Genomic DNA, 17694 nt, shown 5'->3' on the forward strand with positions numbered 1-17694 from the left:
TCCTTAAAATGAGTTGGAATTTAATACTCGGATTTATCTAAGAATGGCTCAGCCTCGCAGAGGACAGGAGTCCATCCCTTCTGCCACCCAGAGCTGGTGTCCTGCGTGGGTTCCCAGAGCTCAGATTCAGCATCTGCTGTGCACCAAGTCCTCATGCTTGTCACAGATCACAGGACAGTTGGGTTCACCACCCTGCCGAGAAACAGAAGCATTCTAGAGGTTTCTTCATAGATCATGAAGTGAAATGGCCGGTCCACTTTGATGATGGGAGGCATGGAATAAGCAATAATTTCTGACAGGGTTGCCGCCGCCGCCTCAGTTCCTTTCTCATCGACCTCAATCACCGCTCTTTGTAAAACCTAGGGAAGGAGACAGAGTGGAAGGCCATTTGGGTGCCAGTGCAGAGGAGGGAATTCACTGAGCTCCTTGACATTTTCTGCTGTGATCCTACCCACCGGGCCATGCTCCTGGGAAAGAGTGGTACAGGGCCCCTGTGCTGATAGGAGTGCTCTGTGATTACACCAGTGACTTGCCTTAACAGCCCCAAAACAATGCCAGGAGACCCCAGGAACCCGATACCGGTGTGGACCCAAGGACTCCGGCCAGTTCATTCATACAGACATCGGATCAGCAAATACTTCCTGAGCATGTACATGTACTGCGTGCTACTGATTCTTTTTTTTTTTTATTATTATTAATTATTTGTTTGTTCTTTTATTTATTTTCAGAGAGAGGGGAAAGGAGAAAGAGAGGGAGAGAAACATCACTGTGTGGTTGCCTCTCACTTGCACCCCCAACTGGGGACCTGACGTGCAACCTAGTCATGTGCGCTGACTGGGAATCGAACCAGTGACACTTGGTTCACAGCCGATGCTCAATCCACTGAGCCACAGCGGCCAGGTGTGCTACTGATTCTTGAGTGGAGCTAGTGCTCCTCCAGAAGGTTCTCAAGTGCCTGGAGCCCCTGAATACTTTGACCTTCCTTCTGGCAGACCAGGTGGGGTCAGAGGTGTGGCTAGTCTTCTATGGCAGCTTCGCAGCCCCTGGCTCTGCTCTGAGGAGTCCCTGGGGTCCCTGAAGGCTTCCTGTACTCAGGCCACCTGTCATGCATGGTTGGCAGGAACTTTTTTGTCCAGGAACCTTAGGTTATGTGGGTGGCAGAAGCATCAGAGTAATAACACCTGGAGACTCCCTCATTGCCTGGAGTGAAAATTTACTTCCCGGTGCAAACAGAGGGAGAATATTTAGCGGTTTGCAATTTAAACTATAAAACAGCACATGGCTTCCATTTTCCCCGTGTTCACAGCAGCTCTTCCAGCTGCTGGTCTGCAGGCCTGCCGTGGCTATTTGTCTCACCTTCCCTGACGTGGTAAGGCCTGACTGCAGGCCGTGGTCACCCTACTGAGTCCCACTTAGGTGGATGTCACCTTTCATCGCTCTTGGAAATAGGAAATGAAGTTCTATGGGAAAATATCAACCAAACCCCACAACTAAGAAAGAACGTGGGGAGGTGCAGCTGCCGTTTGGAAACATCGGGCCATTTTCTCAATGGTCATAATGACTGGGGGCTTGCTGCTGGCGTTAATGAGCAGCCCCAGAACGCCAAACGGTTCCCTGAGATGGCCGGAGCTGCTCTGAACAATGGACAGAGCTTCCCCTCAAAACCAAAGGGGCTTCCACTGGGACAGCAGATGAGTGGAAGGGATTCCTTGTGGAAGGTGACTGCCTTGCTCTTTGTAGCTTTAGAGGCTGAACAAGAACCAAAGAGGGTGAGTTAGGGAGGTGTTAGAGGTCAGGAAAAAAAAAAACCCAAATAAATTTTAGCCACTTATGGATTGGGTTGCTTTTGAAAGAAGTGTTGAGTTCCTTGTCGCTGGAAGCATCAAAAGAAAGGGAGGGAGCGGGGAACAAGCCAAGGAACTGGAGGGCTAGTTTGTAGGGATATTATACAGCAGATTCCAGCAAGGAAGTGGGCAGATGACTTCTGGGGGTTCCTTTCATCTTGCAAGTGGTGTAATTTCATAATTTTTAAAAATGAATCTGTGAATCAGTTCCTTTTCAGGGCTAAGTTTCTCCCTGAGCGTGTGGGCGAGAAGAGGGAGAGCCCTGTGTAACAGAAGTTAAATCAGCCGAACTAATGCTTTAATAACGTCATGCAAAACTCTCCAAACATCCAACTTGGGTGCTATTTCAAGTCTTCAGAATTTAAATCGAAATTTCTACTACACGTTGGTATTTTATCAACATTAAAATGATTGGCAAAAAGATTTGTTGGCTTTGGTCCCATTTCGTACTTAGAGTTTGGGTCCCCGTCACACACCCTGACTCACCTTAGATACTTTCAGATTTCTCACGGTAGCTGAGAGTCCACTCAGGCTGGCCCAGGGTGAGAAGATCCTTCTGATTCTCATCTGCTTAAGCAGTTCGTGCATCTCATACTTCTGATCGAACTTGAACTTCGGAAAGAACACTTCCATATTCCTGCGGTACGAGTACGTACAGTGGTGAAATGTAGCAAGGACAGTTGGCATCCATTCCCCTATGTTTTCAAAACAGCCCAAACCAAATGGCTCCTTGCAGCAACCCTGTGGCCCCTGGGGTGATGGCGGCCTGTTCAGTGCCTGAGTTCTGCAGCCCCCCCGGGGTTCCAGGAGAACCTCCGGAGTCTGGGGAGGGTGGCCAGAGGGCAGTGCCGGGAACTTTCAACCCCTTGTGTATCTGTAGCCAGAGAAATGCTGATAGCCTCTGTGCGTATACATTGGAGCTCTCTTTTGAAATTTTTACCCTGTTTGGAAAGACGAGTTCTGTGGCTCAAACATAAAGAACACGAACACTAGCGACTGACACTGCATTGGTCTGGAAGAAGTCAGTTTCCTATCCTGTGGCGTGTAGCCAGAAATCTCAGTACCGATTTCCCAGGGTCATCGGAAAAGCTGGATGCAATATAAGCGCCCGGGACAATGCCTGCTGTGTAGTAGGAACTCAGTGGCATTTCCCTTTGCTCACTTGGTCCCCCTCGTTCTCTCTCTCTCACCCACGTCCACCCTGTCACCTCGTGGCTCATCCCTGCGCTGTCGCCCCACAGCTCAGGGGGCCGCATCCTGATCCAGATTGTCACAGGAAGTCAGTGACCTCCTGACTGGTCTCCCCGTCCCCCTCCCACCTTCTGCAACAGTGTCTTTACCCAGCACAGGGGCTGAGCGGCTCCTCGAAACACAGATCAGACCATCTGCTCTTCTGCTCAGACCCCAACTGCCAGACCCCACGGCTTCCCATTTCCTTCAGGAAAAGCCCAGCTCTTTTCTGGGGCCTATAACGTATGGTCGTGGGTGACTGGGCCCCTGGTTCTTTGACCTCATCTCCTTCCTGGCTGCTGTGCCGTCTCTCAAACCCACCAGGCACTGTCCCATCCCAGAACTGTCTCACTTTTCCCCGTGACACTTGTCTCTCACCCAGACATCCACACAGTCCTGCCTCACTTCCGGGACTTGCTTCCTGCCACCACCTTAACAAGGCCTTGCCTGGCATCTCCCTGCCCCCTGCTGGTGCCCCCATCACCTGCCCCCTGCCCCCCTGCCCCCTGCTGGTGCCCCCATCACCTGCCCCCTGCCCCCCTGCCCCCTGCTGGTGCCCCCATCACCTGCCCCCTGCCCCCTGCTGGTGCCCCCATCACCTGCCCCCTGCCCCCTGCTGATGCCCCCATCACCTGCCCCCCTGCCCCTCTGCTGGTGCCCCATCACCTGCCCCCTGCCCCCTGCTAGTGCCCCCATCACCTGCTCCCTGCCCCCTGCCCCCCTGTCCCCTGCTGATGCCCCCATCACCTGCCCCCTGCCCCCTGCCCCTCTGCTGGTGCCCCATCACCTGCCCCCTGCCCCCTGCTGGTGCCCCCATCACCCGCCCCCTGCCCCCTGCTGGTGCCCCCATCACCCGCCCCCTGCCCCCTGCTGGTGCCCCCATCACCCGCCCCCTGCCCCCCTGCCCCCTGCTGGTGCCCCCATCACCCGCCCCCTGCCCCCCTGCCCCCTGCTGGTGCCCCCATCACCCGCCCCCTGCCCCCCTGCCCCTCTGCTGGTGCCCCCATCACCTGCCCCCTGCCCCCTGCTGGTGCCCCCATCACCCGCCCCCTGCCCTCTGCTGGTGCCCCCATCACCTGCTCCCTGCCCCCTGCTGGTGCCCCCATCACCCGCCCCCTGCCCTCTGCTGGTGCCCCCATCACCTGCCCCCTGCCCCCTGCTGGTGCCCCCATCACCCGCCCCCTGCCCCCCTGCCCCTCTGCTGGTGCCCCCATCACCTGCCCCCTGCCCCCTGTTGGTGCCCCCATCACCTGCCCCCTGCCCCCCTGCCCCCTGCTGGTGCCCCCATCACCTGCCCCCTGCCCCCCTGCCCCTCTGCTGGTGCCCCATCACCTGCCCCCTGCCCCCTGCTGGTGCCCCCATCACCTGCCCCCTGCCCCCTGCTGGTGCCCCCATCACCCGCCCCCTGCCCCCCTGCTGGTGCCCCCATCACCCGCCCCCTGCCCCCCTGCTGGTGCCCCCATCACCTGCCCCCTGCCCCCTGCTGGTGCCCCCATCACCTGCCCCCTGCCCCCCTGCCCCCTGCTGGTGCCCCCATCACCTGCTCCCTGCCCCCCTGCCCCTCTGCTGGTGCCCCATCACCTGCCCCCTGCCCCCTGCTGGTGCCCCCATCACCTGCCCCCTGCCCCCTGCTGGTGCCCCCATCACCCGCCCCCTGCCCCCCTGCTGGTGCCCCCATCACCTGCCCCCTGCCCCCTGCTGATGCCCCCATCACCTGCCCCCTGCCCCCCTGCCCCTCTGCTGGTGCCCCATCACCTGCCCCCTGCCCCCTGCTGGTGCCCCCATCACCTGCCCCCTGCCCCCCTGCTGGTGCCCCCATCACCTGCCCTGAACTTGGACTTATTTGTCTCCCTTCACTAGGTTAGATCCATGAGGGCTTCACTGGGCATGTCCCACAGTGTCTGGCAACAGAGAACCTGGGTGAGTGCTGGCCCAGTGACTGCAAGGGCCAGGCACTGTGAGAGGTGCCGGGGTGGAGCGGAGAACAGGACAAACGCAGCCCCGGCTCTCAGGGTGCCTGCATGTCACAAGGGAGGCGGCCTTTAGCCCACCAGACGGTAGTGCGTGCTGGCGGAGACGGGAAGGCTGCGCTGGGACAGGCTCAGGGGACTTGCTGTACCTGGTTTTCATGTTTCTCAGCCACGTGTCCACCAGGTCTGAGGTCAGGTAGTCTTCAAGGGCCAGGTGGTCGCCCACTTTCTCCATGAGGACCACCAGCATGGTGGCGTTGCCCTGGTAGGGCAGTTTGAGGACGTGGCAACGGAAGTTCTCATCAAAGGTGGAGGCGAAGTTGCCCGCCCTGTACATCATGGGCACCTTAACCGTCTTGTACTTGTTCAGGTGGAAAGTGTCTACCTCGGTGAAGACAGGGTCAAAAGGGGTCAGCCACTTCCCTGAACAGGTGAGAAGAGAACACGCTGTGGAAACCACCCTCCTGGAGAACATCGCTCTTGCTAAAGTCATAAACCAGGGGTTTTCAGCCTTCCTAGTGCCGCGACCTTTTCATACAGCTCCTCATGTTGTGGTGACCCCCAACCATAAAGTTATTTTCGTTGCTACTTCATAACTGTAATTTTACTACTGTTATGAACCGTAATGTAAATATCTGATATGCAGGATGTATTTTCATTGTTACAAATTGAACATAATCAACACATAGTGATTAATCACAAAAACATTATGTAATTATATATGTGTTTTCCAATGGTCTTAGGCGACCCCTGTGAAAGGGTCGTTCAACCCCTAAAGGGGCCACAACCCACAGGTTGAAAACCACTGTCATAGAGAGCCAGGGTCCTACCCCGCTTTCTGCCCCAGCTGGGTCAGGCAGTCCCTGATGAGGTTTGTTTTGGCCACAGCTCAGGCAGGCAAAATAAACTCCCCAAAGTTCAGCCTTTCCCGTCTCCTTCCCAGCTGGCAGAACACGGATCCCCCTGCAGGCCCTACTGGAATCGCCCAGGACAGTGGGGAGGTGTCTCCTAATCTGCTGGCTGTGCTGAGCTGCAGCCTAGAGGACTGGGCCTCTCCCGCCCGTGTCTTCGTGAAGGGCCCTCCGACTGCCCTTTGTCTAGTTAGTGTGCGCCCACGTGCAGGCAGAGTCCACGGTGACTGAGGTGATGGCATCCCCCACGCATCGCTGCTTAGGGCGGTTCTGAGAGGAGGGGTCCCTCGCCGACAAATAGTCACATGGTCTCGGGGAGGCCACCTGCCTGTGCAGCATGACTACACAGACCTCTGTCCTGGGTCTGTGGCCAGGCCAACTGGAAGCACGTTCTCCTCCCAAACTTTGCAAGTCCCTAGTGTCAGCCTTCGGTGACAGCGGTGGCCACACAAGTCCAGTGCCCTGTTAGAGGGGCCGGATGGAAAGGATCTGGCATGAGACCACCCCCCTCGTTGATTTGGCCTCTGCTGTTTATCATGTGACCCTGACCAAGCTAACCTCTCTGAGCCTCACTTTCATCTGTATAGTAGATAGGAGTGTCCCCATTTTTTACATTAAGAATTGAGGACGAGAGACTTTGTCACTCACCCCAGGTCACAAAAGGAGAGAGTGAAGGAGCAAAGATGTAACCCTAGACCTCTCCATCATTTGCCTACTTTCAATGACCCAGAAGATTCCCGGTGTTGGAATATCAGAGGCGGGGAGAGCTGCGGAGAGGTGCCTGGGAAACTAAGGACCCTGAGCACGTGGGTCACCAGGGCGGGGGCACCGAATGACCATACCCTGCTCTCGGCCTGGTACATCATACACCAGAATGCCCATTTTAATCTGTTTCCGACGCCTGAAAACTCTTCCTAGGAAATCATTTGGCATTAAGCCCACACTGTCTAGGCAGGAAAGGAAGGGACAGACTGGAGAGCAGAACATTATCGCAATACCTTTGAGCAAGATGTAATCCACAAGAATTAATTTGGTGTCGGGGTTAATCTCAGCAAAGAGTTTGGGGATCTTCCCCTGCGTCTCTTTGTTAATGTAATGATTCATGAGCCCTTGGGCCTGTGAGGCATTGTGAAAATTCAGCGTCACACACTCTGTATCGAAATACCTCTTGGAAAAATTGAGGAAGGTCTCTTTGACATCAAAATCCTCGTGGATGAAGGCCAAACTCCCCTGGGTGAGGCCCAGCTCCCGGTTGTGGGAGAGGCGCTCCCGGAGCTGCCGGAAGAGGGTGGGCAGGTCCCCGGGCCAGGTCCAGTTCTGGGTCTGCAGGAGCGCGCTCTCCAGCTGGGCTTTGGTCTGCCCCGTGGCCCCCAGCATCAGGGCGACCATGGACAAGGACAGGCCGAGCGGCGAGAAGACCACATTGCCCTCGTGCCTCATGGAAATCTTGCGCAGCAGGCTGAACCCCAAGTTGGAGGTCTCCTCACAGAGCCGGTGCCCGCTGTCCGTCTGCCAGGGCTCCTCCTCCTGCTCCCCTCCGGGGGCCCACACTCCCTGGAAGGTCTCATTCTGCTCAGTGGGGGTCTGCAGAGTCTCTGGCCCTGCCTGGGCCTCTCGGGACTGGGAACCGGGGGCCAAGCCGGGCACCAGCCACACCTCGGCCAGGAGGCAGGGGAGCAGGAAGCGCAGCGTCACCTTCATCTGGTCAGCCAGCCTGGGGCCAAGGAGCACTTCTCTTCAGCAGCAAGACTTCCTCGGGAGAAGACAGGGAAGGGATTGTTTTTAATGCCCGATGTAGCCACTCATCCCTGTGTTAGGGGACGGTCCTCCAGGGACCCCTCTTCCTGCCTTTGGGGGTGGGGTGGGCAGGGGCTGACATCCTGTTCCTACAGCCAAATCCCCTCAGGGGGACCCAGAGCAAGGAGGGGTGACAGTGGTTTATAGAACAAGACCTCCACCGGGTCCCCTTCTCTGCCAGCCCACAGGCAGCTGCTGTGCCCTCCCCCAACCTTTCCCTCTCATTCCACAACTTCCCAGAAGGGGTGGGTTAAAGAGGTCGTGGTCTGGGTCCCAGGCTTGACCAGATGTGGGTCAGAGCAGGGCTGGGGGTGGGAGGTTCACAGACCTTTCACTGGTCGGGTTGATTCATTGCCCTCGACCACTGGGCCCAGCAGCAGCCCATCAAGTTGGGTTTCAGGAACCTGGGTCTGTGGCATATTTGGCTGGGGACTTAGGGGGTCCAGGTAGCGACCAGAGCCAGGAAAAGGGAAAGTGCTGAAAGTGCCTGACGCGGTGACCAGAATTCTGGCCCCTGCACCTGCCCTGCAGCCCTGGGGCCGGGCCGCACAGCTCCCTGCAGGTCTTCCTTCCTTCACTGTTCCTGGCGTCCCCCAGGACGGAAATGACTAGCCAGCTTTTCTGCATGAGGCCTGGGCCAACCTCATCAAGTCCTCAGGGGGACAGTGACCCGTGAAGTATGTCCTCCCTCTCACTGCCCCAGGTGTGGAGCCAGCCTTCCAGCCCGGGCAGGGGGTCCCCAATCCCCTCGCTCCTCCCCGCTAGCTGACACAGCCCCTACCCCTCTCCGGCTCCCTCGCACCCTCAGCACGGAGCCTGGCTCCGGAGCCCCTGCACGGGTTCCGTCTGAGTAAACACCGGCGGGCTGGGCTGCGCTGCGTGACGGTCTCCCCACTCTGCGCCCGGCGTCCGGCTGACAGCACCAGGTCTGCACCCCAGAGGCTGGCTAAGCAGGTCACTGAGATGCATCCTCCCTCTCTCCTGGACCCGCTGCCCCAGGGGAGCCTGGCTGGGGCAGGACCAGTCAGCCCAGTGGTCATCAGGCAGGGGAGGCTGCAGGCCTCAGGGGAGTTCCCATCAATAGAGACCCGTATCCTAAACCAGGCCACCTGTAGCAACATGTGGTGACAAGGTGAAGTTCCCAGGCCCCCCATCCCTGAGGCAGGGGGCTGTGTCCTCGTCTGCGCCTGGTACAAAACACCACCAGGCCCCAGGCCCCTGTACACTACTCTCGCTTATGCTAAACAGCACAGTAGACGTCAGACAGACCGAAGTCTCCACCTTACTCTGTGAAATACTTCTGCTATGTTTCTTAAATGTTTTTAGGGAATTCTGTGCAATTCTAAATGTCAAGCCCAAGTTCAGTAGCTCACTCGGCACTGCAGATGCTGAGCTAGTACCTCCTGCAACATCCGAACGGACCCCTGGCTCATGCCCCCACTATACAGGCGCGCCTCATTCTACTGTGCTTTGCAGGTACTGCGTTCGCATCGACACCAAGGTGAGACCCTGCGCCAGCAACAGGACTGGGACTCACTGAAGGCTCCGATGTTGCTTAGCATGTCTTAGCAGTAAAGTATTTTGAAATTAAGATACATATATTATTTTTTAGACATAACATATAGTACACTTAATAGACTACCATATCCTATAAACATAACTTAAAAATTTTTTATTTTAGAGAGGGAGAGAGAGAGGGAAACATTAACATGTGAGAGAAATACTGATCAGTTTCCTCTCGCGTGCCCCCAGCTGGGGACCTGGCTCGCGACCCAGGCCTGTGCCCTGACTGGGAATCTTATTGGCGACCTTTTGGTTTGTGGGACGATGCCCAGCCCACTCAGTCACACCGGTCAGAGCTAACCATAACTTTTGTATACACTGGGAAAGCAAAGAATTCCTGCGGCTCACTTTATTATGATCTTCACTTTATTGCGACCTGGAACCTCAATACCCACAGTATCACAGGGCATGCCTGTATACACTATTCAGTGCTACTTTGTAAATTAAGAAATTATTCCTGAAGTGTGATCACTTCTCTGACAGTGCTCAGGAAGCAATCCCAGCACCCCTTCCAGTTGCTAAGTCTTACTGCGTAGCCGCTCCTTCAGTTTGGAGTGGCAGCCCAGGAATACATGGGTGACCCTGCACGCTGCTTACTCGACAGACCCACGTACCCCTAAGCTCATTGTTCATCTACTAAACAGAACAGGATGTGTATGCAGGCGCACCCCTCAAGCGCCAGGGTTCCATTAAGCATGCCGAGGACGTTTCATCCTAAACAGAACCCGAGTGGTAAGAAATCAATAGCTCACTCATCACTTCTCAGCTCTGGATGTACTTGAAGCAGCACCCCCACCCAGCCCTGGAATTGGGGGGCCACTCACCTGAGCAGGAAGAAAAAGCCAGGGCATTGAGTGTGGTTTGAACAGTGAGTGTTTTAAGAACAGACTCTCATGACCTAAAAGCCTCATCTTTCCTCCTCCCTGCAGAGGAAGGCCCCCTGTGTCTATAACACACCTCTCACCTCACCGCTGCCCTCTCTCGTGAGGGCCCGGCACGGCCCAGACTCCCACCCCCTCGCCTTAGCACGCCCCCACCCCTCCCCTGAAAGGACAAGACCATCACCTCCCATCCCTTGCTGGTTAAGCTGTGAAGGTCTCCCTTCAATTTGCTGTCTCTTACCAGTGAGTGGCCCCCGGGTGCCTGGGAAGGACCTTTATTCAGGGCAAAGACAGAAGGTTGGGGTTTGTGGCTGAAAGCCTGCAGCAAATATTTGCCCTTCCAAAGTACTCTCCCCATGGGACCATTACTGATTAACATCCTGCTCAGAGATGGTGGCGTTTCTGGAAAAGCAGAGACAGGGAGAGAGCTTTCCCATGTTCATCAGCTGCTCCTCCACCCCTGAATGTGGATGGAAATTCCTCCACGAGAGCTTCTGTTGCCCAACTCCAGGCATTGCCCTGGTTAAGATTCAGCTCCTTTTGGGGTGGATGGAGTTGTCCCAAGTGCTGAATAGCTCCTGTGAGGGGAGGTCTCCTGAGTCCCCAACCTAGGGCTGGGCGCCGTGTGAGGAGTGGAGCAGAGATGATTAAGACCTGCTACCCCCACCCCCAAGTAACTTTCAGTCGAGTGGGAGAGGCAGGCAGATAAATGGCTATGAGCAACACAAAGTCATCCCAAGGTCAACTTCCTACTGCGCCAAAGTCACGAGCCTGGAATCCTCAAGTACCTAAAGTCAAGGCTGATGGAGACCCTTTAAGGCAAAAATTCTCAGACTTATGATTCTCCTTTTTATAATATAAATATTTCACGTGCCCTTTACTACCCTGATGTGAAATTTATAGTTAATATAAGGTATCCATGAAAATGCTTTCAAAGCAAAATGCTGCTCTAACTACAATATGGAGGTGAATGTTTCTTTTAATATGTGAACGCTCTAGCATAACCACACCAGAAGACGGAATGACGCCGTCAGATGTGGGGCCGGTTTGAGAACCTCTGTGATGCACCCCGTTGTGCAGTCCGACAATCAGATTTACTACTGGCCATGTGGTTTTCTGTAATGGTGAATCATGTTTGGTAACCCCCCCCCCCCCAAAAAAATCTTCCTCTCATTTACACGGTCATTATCTTCATAGAAAATTCAGTGGAAATTAAAACCTTGGTGGAAGATAATGTTTTTCTAGGAAATAAAACACCCGTGGGACTGTGAGAGTCTAGGCTCCGATAATTTATGAACGAAAGGGTTTTCCACCCATAGTGGCTTGATGTGGGATGTCTGAGTCATTTCACTTCATTGTGATACTCAGCACGGCTGGCATCTCCTGCCCGCATTCACTAAATGCAAGTAACACTCCCCAAATGTTTGTGGGAATCAGAAGCGCTCTGACAAATTTCCGGTGTGCCTTTGGGGCAGTGTCCGCTCTCTTGCAAAACCTACCTTATGGGGTCACAGTGCAGACAGCAGGCTGGGCCTGGGGTTCTCTGCTCAGACAGCACAGGAGACAGCCTTGACCTGCCTGCCTTGTCCCCTGCAGCTGGTGGGCAGCACCTCAGCAGGGGAGGCAGGGCTAATTTCTACAGGCTTGGGGGCATGTGAGCTTTACCAAGTAAGTGTCTGAGAGGAACCAGGAGTGTGAATGCTATGAAGCATGTCAGCAGTCATTGGGGCTTCAGAAGAGGCATCAAAGTACTCGCGGTGCATTTGACCTTCTGGACGGCTCTTAAAACTGCTGCCATCCAGAAGTGGACCTTTATAAGGAAGGCAGCGAAACGTACAGGAAAGAGCGTGAGGGCTTCGGTCAGACACCCCTGGACTAGAATCCCAAATCCTCTAATTCCTAGCTGCGAGACCCGGGGCATGCAACCTAACCTGTCTGAACTTGCATTCCCCTCTGCAAAGTAGCCAGAACTGGGCCTCTGGCCTATGAAAATCTCAGCAGCACCCAGGAAGCAGGAAGGAGATGGGCAATGTTGTTTCTAAGGAGGGCCCCCACCCCCATGAGCGTGGCTCAGAAGCTCTCTGCCCTCAACGAGGAGTCCCGCCCTGCTCCCACCCAGCAAGTCAAACTCAGTCCCTGTCACTGTAGCGTAGACTCTTTCCCTAGCTGTGTGAGGCTGAACAAGCTCCTTGAGCTCCCTCTGCCTCCATTTCCTGCTCTGTAGAAAGAGGCTCCCGAGGCTGAGCAGTTCAGAACCGGTGTGAGGGTTACATGAGGTCGTGCCTGTGCAGCCAGGCACCTGGCCGGAAGGAAGTGCTAAAGAATGGTGTTTGTTGTACAATTTTAGATCCAGAATGGCCACGGATTTGGACATTACAGAGGAAATGCGGGCCCAGCCCCAGTAAGGCCTTTCTGGCCAGTGTTGGAGCCAGAACAGAGCCCGGTCACCTGACTTCCAGTTTGCTCTCGATTTCTGCTTATCACACATATTTGTGTAGAAAGATCGGGAAAGATCTGATAGGACGGGTCTCAGGTGGCCGGAGCAAACTCAGACGAGGCAGCATGGTCCTTCCCGGAATTCCTCGCAGGCAGGTGAAAGGCACTCCGAAGGGAGCGACTGAGGGGCTTCTAAAGCAAGTATGTCCTGGAACCTGCAGGGCTGAATGTCTGAAAAACAACTAAGGCCACTTATTGACATAATTAGCTTCAGAGAAAGCGAGAGGGCCGCAGTGAGTTTGCTCTGCGTGGCTCAGAGCGAGAAAAGCTCAGGCAGGGAGAAAAGAACGGGCTTCGCAAGTCCTTGCAACATACACACACGCATGCACGCATGCACATACGCACATATGCACATACGCACATACGCGCGCATGCACACCTGGTGGCAAATGCCCGGCTGTTGGCTTTGCTGAGCTCGTGTGACACCTGTCAAGATGACAGGCCGGTGCGTTCTGTCCCCAGCCCTGCGAAGCTGATGGCCCAGGCAAGTCCTTACTTCTCAGGTTGCCCCGAGAAGCCGGACCCAGGACCGTGGCCCGCGAGGTGGGGAAATTTTCAGGTTAACTAGGAGTTAGCGCCTGCGGTCCGCCCAGGCGAAATAACAACGCTTTCCTTGAGATAGGGTTTGTCGTGGGTGGAGTCAAAAGAACCTTCAACTAGGAGAGAAATGAGACGTTTTCTTTGGAGGATGTAAAGAAACAGGTGCTCGGATAGGTCAGTTAACTTGTTCAAGAGCACAGAGCAGATTTTTTTTTTTTAATGTTGGAGATGTGTTTTCAGGCTAAATTCCTCTAAGTGGGATTTCGGGATCAAAAAATAATAACCCTGTGATTTTGTTACATGTATTTGGTTGAAGAGTCATTCCCCAGAAGATATGTCGAGGTCCTAACTCCTGGTACCTGTGAATGTGACTGTATTTAGAAAAGGGTTTTTACAGGTGTGATGAAGGGGAGGATCTCAAGATAAGGTCGCCCTAGATTTAGGGGGAAGGTTTGACTCCAATGACGGGTATGTCAGGCTGCCCGTGCTCCGAGAAATCACCCAGGAAACAGTCTAGGTTTTTACACTAGGTTTACTGAGAGTAAGGAAAGGAAGGAGAGGTACGAGGAAAACTCCCAGTCCAACTTGAGAGTTCATTGGAGCAAGAGAAGGCGGAAAAGCGAAGGGAGAAAAAAAAAGAAAAAGAGGCTCTTGATTACTCATACAGGTTAATAGAAATCACCTGTTTTGTGCTTGCAGGCACCATCTCCACACCTTTCCAAACCTACACTTTGGTTAGGGTGAGTTTACCCATCAACACTTCTAGCAGGTTAGTTACATCTCCCTGCTTTTCCCCAGTCAATATGTCATGATGGGTCCATCAGCATTTCTTCTGGGAACAAGAAAGTCCATTTCTATTTCTTATGGGAGAAGCTGGGACCTGCTTACTTTGCGTGCGGTTCATTTGCATATGTCCAAAGTCGCAGTAGGTGGTCCAGCCGCTGCCCGGTTTTGACAGTGAAAGAACGGGAAGTGTAGGCAGCACAGGCGCCCCGAAGGAACTGGGCTGGAGGGAGGAGCCTTTGGGAGGAGACGAGCCACCGAGCACGGAGCTCCCACAGCCGCGGTAGGAGCCACGCTCCCTCTCGCTGGTCACCATGTTCTGACAAGGGATTCTCATGGAAGAAAAGCAGAGGGAGATTTGAGACGCAGAGACAGAAGACGACAAGGCCACGTGAAGACAGAGGCGGAGAGTGGAGCATGTAGTTACAAGCCACGGCACACCGGGGACTGCCGGTGGCCACCCAAGCCACGAGAGTCACGGGAGGGCTTCTCTCTCAGAGCTTCCGGAAGGACAAACCCTGCAGGTGATACTGGGGCTTTGACTTGTGCCCTCCAAAACTGCGGATGAATGTATTTCCGGGTTTAAAACCACCTGCTTTGTGGTAATGTGTTCCATCAGTCTTAGGAAACTAATACATGACATATTTCCAGATTCCCTTCCTTAGAGGAATTTCTGCATTCCCACTGCTGATGCATGAAAGGGACTGTTCCCACACAACCGATAGAAGTGTATTGTGAAGCTTTCAGATTTTTGTCCTCGTAGCTAGGAAATGGTATCTCAGTCTAGTTTTAATTTGCATGTTTTGTGATAAGTGAGGTTGCACATACTTTTCATATGTTTTAGCACCATATGTTAGGGATAGTCGCTCTTTATCAGTGATGTATATTGCAACTATTTCAAGTTTTCAGTTCTGTTGATTTTGCTTATCAATTTTTGACCATATAGTTAAATATATTTTTATGTAATCATGTTTGTCAATTCTTTCTTTAATTTTATCCTATCTTTGAGTCATGGTGAGAAAGCTTTTCTCTACAGCTAAATTATAGAGGAATTTATTAGCGTTTTCTTCTAGTATTTGTAGTGTTTCTTTTTTTCTTTTCTTTTCTTTTTCTGTTTAGACCTCTGATCTTAGTTCATTCTTGTTTGTAGTGTGAGGAATGGGTCTAATATTATCCCCTCCCCCAATGGCTAGTCATTTGTCCCACTGTCATTTACTTAAAAGTCCTTTTTGATCAAATATTAAATTTCCATTTGTTCTTGAGTCTCTTTTCAGAAATTCTAACTTATTGTACTAGTCTTCTTACTCATGCACAAGTTCACAGATTTAATTAAAAAATCTGTGTTATATACTTTAACATCTTTCTGGTCAGGCTAGTTGCCTATCCTTCCCCCTCCCCTCAAGCCCTTGATATCTTTTCCTTTTCAGTGTTTTCCTGGCATGTTTGTTTTTCTATATGAATTTTGTATCATCATGCCCATCTCCAGAAAAAAGATTGTTTGTATTTTTACTGGAATACCATTAAATGATCAAATTAGGGAAAACGAATATCTGGATGACGTTGAGGCATCTTATTCAGGAATATCTTTCTATTTGTTCAAGTCTAATTTTGCATCATCAAGAAGTATTTTATAATTTCTAAACATAGATTGTGTACATTTGTTGTTTATTTCCAAGTATTGTATCTTTCTGGTTGCTCTTGGGTTTTCTTTTCCATTACATGTCTTAACCGATTGCTGTTTGTGTGCATGAAGACTGTTGTTCTTTTTTTTTTTTTTTAAATTTATTTATTTGTTTATTTAGAGAGAGGGGAAAGGAGAAAGAGAGGGAGAGAAACATCACTGTGTGGTTGCCTCTCACTCACGCCCCCAACTGGGGACTTGACGTGCAACCGAGTTATGTACCCTGACTGGGAATCGAACCAGCGACACTTGGCTCGCAGGCCGACGCTCAATCCACTGAGCCACAGCAACCAGGGCTAAGACTGTTGTTCTTGCATGTGAATTCATTTTCCTGATATCAGGCTAAATTTTCTCATTGTTTGAGTTTGTTTTATCATTGATTTGCCAGGGTTAAGCAGGTATGTTACATGTCATCTGAAAATAGAGTTTTACTTCATTTTTTCCAATTCTACGCCTCTGCTTTCTCTTTCTAATTGCATCGTCTGATATCTCCAGCACAATGTAAAATGGTAGTAGATATAATGAGCAGCCTTGTCTTACTCTTGACCTCAGGTAGAATGTATTTAGTGTTTCCTTACTAAGAGGATGGCTTTAGGATTCGGGTTCATATATAGGGTATAAACAAGATATTTTACCCTGGCTGGTTTGGCTCAGTGGATTGAGCGTCGGCCTGCGAGCTAAGTGTCGCTGGTTCGATCTTCCAGTCAGGGCACATCAGAGAAGGAAAACTCTGATTCCAAAAAACCTCCGCTGCCTTGCGGCATACCTCTTCAGGGGAAAGGCTAAGGGAGTAAACCCTGACAGAAAATCCGGAGCCGGAGTCCCTAAGGCGGTTTGACGTTGTAGTCAACACCGGCAACTCCTGCGGCTCACCTGAAGCCAAGCTGTATTGACTCCGTCTTTCCCTTGGACCCTTCAGCTGCGAAGAGAGGGGGGGTCTGCTGCATGGGCGACAGCAGACCCTCCATATCACCCTGCCCAGGCTCTGTAGCTTCAGCTCCACTGGAGAGGACACTCCAGCGTCATCGCAAGATGTCGATTCAACACGGGAGGAGACAGATACCGTGTCACTCCCGAGTCGGACTGCACAGCCATTCTCGGCGGTGCAGATGGACTCTTAAGAAGCTACACCATCGTCTCTCGAGACGGACGGCTGCCGACGACGGAAACAAGATATTTAAGGAAGTATCCTTCAATTCTTATATTTCAAAATATATGCCCTATCCATCCATCCATTCATCTATTTATCTATCATAATATCTATTTATGTCTGTCTGTTCCTCAGTCAGTCAATTTGGTTTTTTATCTCATTTAATACTTTTTGCCCTTAACCAGGAGGGCAACGCCTCCTCCTTCTGCAGTGTCGCTCTAGCGCCCTCTACTGACAGTTCAGCAGCATGCACAGCAGGCAACGCAAAAATGTTTACAAGTCCTAGATTAGTTTTTGCTGAGCAGCAATGAAGGGAGGATTTGGAGTTGAGAAACAATAAATTGATAACTTTTTCTGCTTTAAGCAGTTTTTAAATCTTAAAGAAATTTTAAAATATTTTCTATTTGTCCACATATTTACCCTTTCCAGTGCTCTTCGTTCTTTCATAGAGGTCCAAGTTTCCAGCTAGAATCATCTTTTTTCTGCTTGAACTCCTACTTTAAAAATTTTTTAGTGAAAGTGATAAAGTTTCTTAGCTTTTGTTTGTCTGGAAAAGAAATGTTTCTTTTTGCCTTAGTTTCTGAAGACTTGTTCTTGGTTTCTTTTTGAAAGATATTATGACATTTTCTCCCTAGCACTTTAAAAATGTCTTCTGTTGTATTTTGGTTTACATGATTTCTTCTTGTTGAAGGTTTTGTTTAGAAATAAGTTCAAGCATACAAAAGTTTTCAAAAATAATACTGTTTTTATATACCCTTGCCCCAGCTTCCACATATTATTATATGATTATAGTACAGTGAAAAAAACCGGAAATGGCATTGGTACTATGTTAGATGGACTTTATTCAG

General features: G+C 52.0%; 1 protein-coding gene across 3 annotated transcripts; it reads right to left on the reverse strand.

The window, feature by feature from the left end:
• Positions 1-10496, reverse strand: SERPINA10 (serpin family A member 10). Of its 3 annotated transcripts, none has more exons than XM_090272135.1 (5): positions 10438-10496; positions 6954-7704; positions 5194-5425; positions 2331-2481; positions 1-359 (listed from the first exon to the last, which is right to left on the reverse strand). In XM_090272135.1, exons 2-5 carry the CDS (start codon positions 7654-7656, stop codon positions 168-170), a joined length of 1278 nt encoding a protein of 425 aa, XP_090128261.1. In that variant the 5' UTR covers positions 7657-7704; positions 10438-10496; the 3' UTR covers positions 1-167. The 3 variants fall into 3 exon arrangements, with proteins under 3 accessions (XP_090128261.1, XP_090128259.1, XP_090128260.1); XM_090272133.1 differs by having other exon boundaries at positions 5194-5467; XM_090272134.1 differs by having other exon boundaries at positions 5194-5467; positions 6954-7708.
• Positions 10497-17694: the final 7198 nt, after the last annotated feature.

This window comes from Furipterus horrens, unplaced genomic scaffold (genome assembly GCF_987537825.1).
Source record: "Furipterus horrens unplaced genomic scaffold, mFurHor1.1.pri manual_scaffold_3, whole genome shotgun sequence".
NCBI classification, from domain to species: domain Eukaryota; kingdom Metazoa; phylum Chordata; class Mammalia; order Chiroptera; family Furipteridae; genus Furipterus; species Furipterus horrens.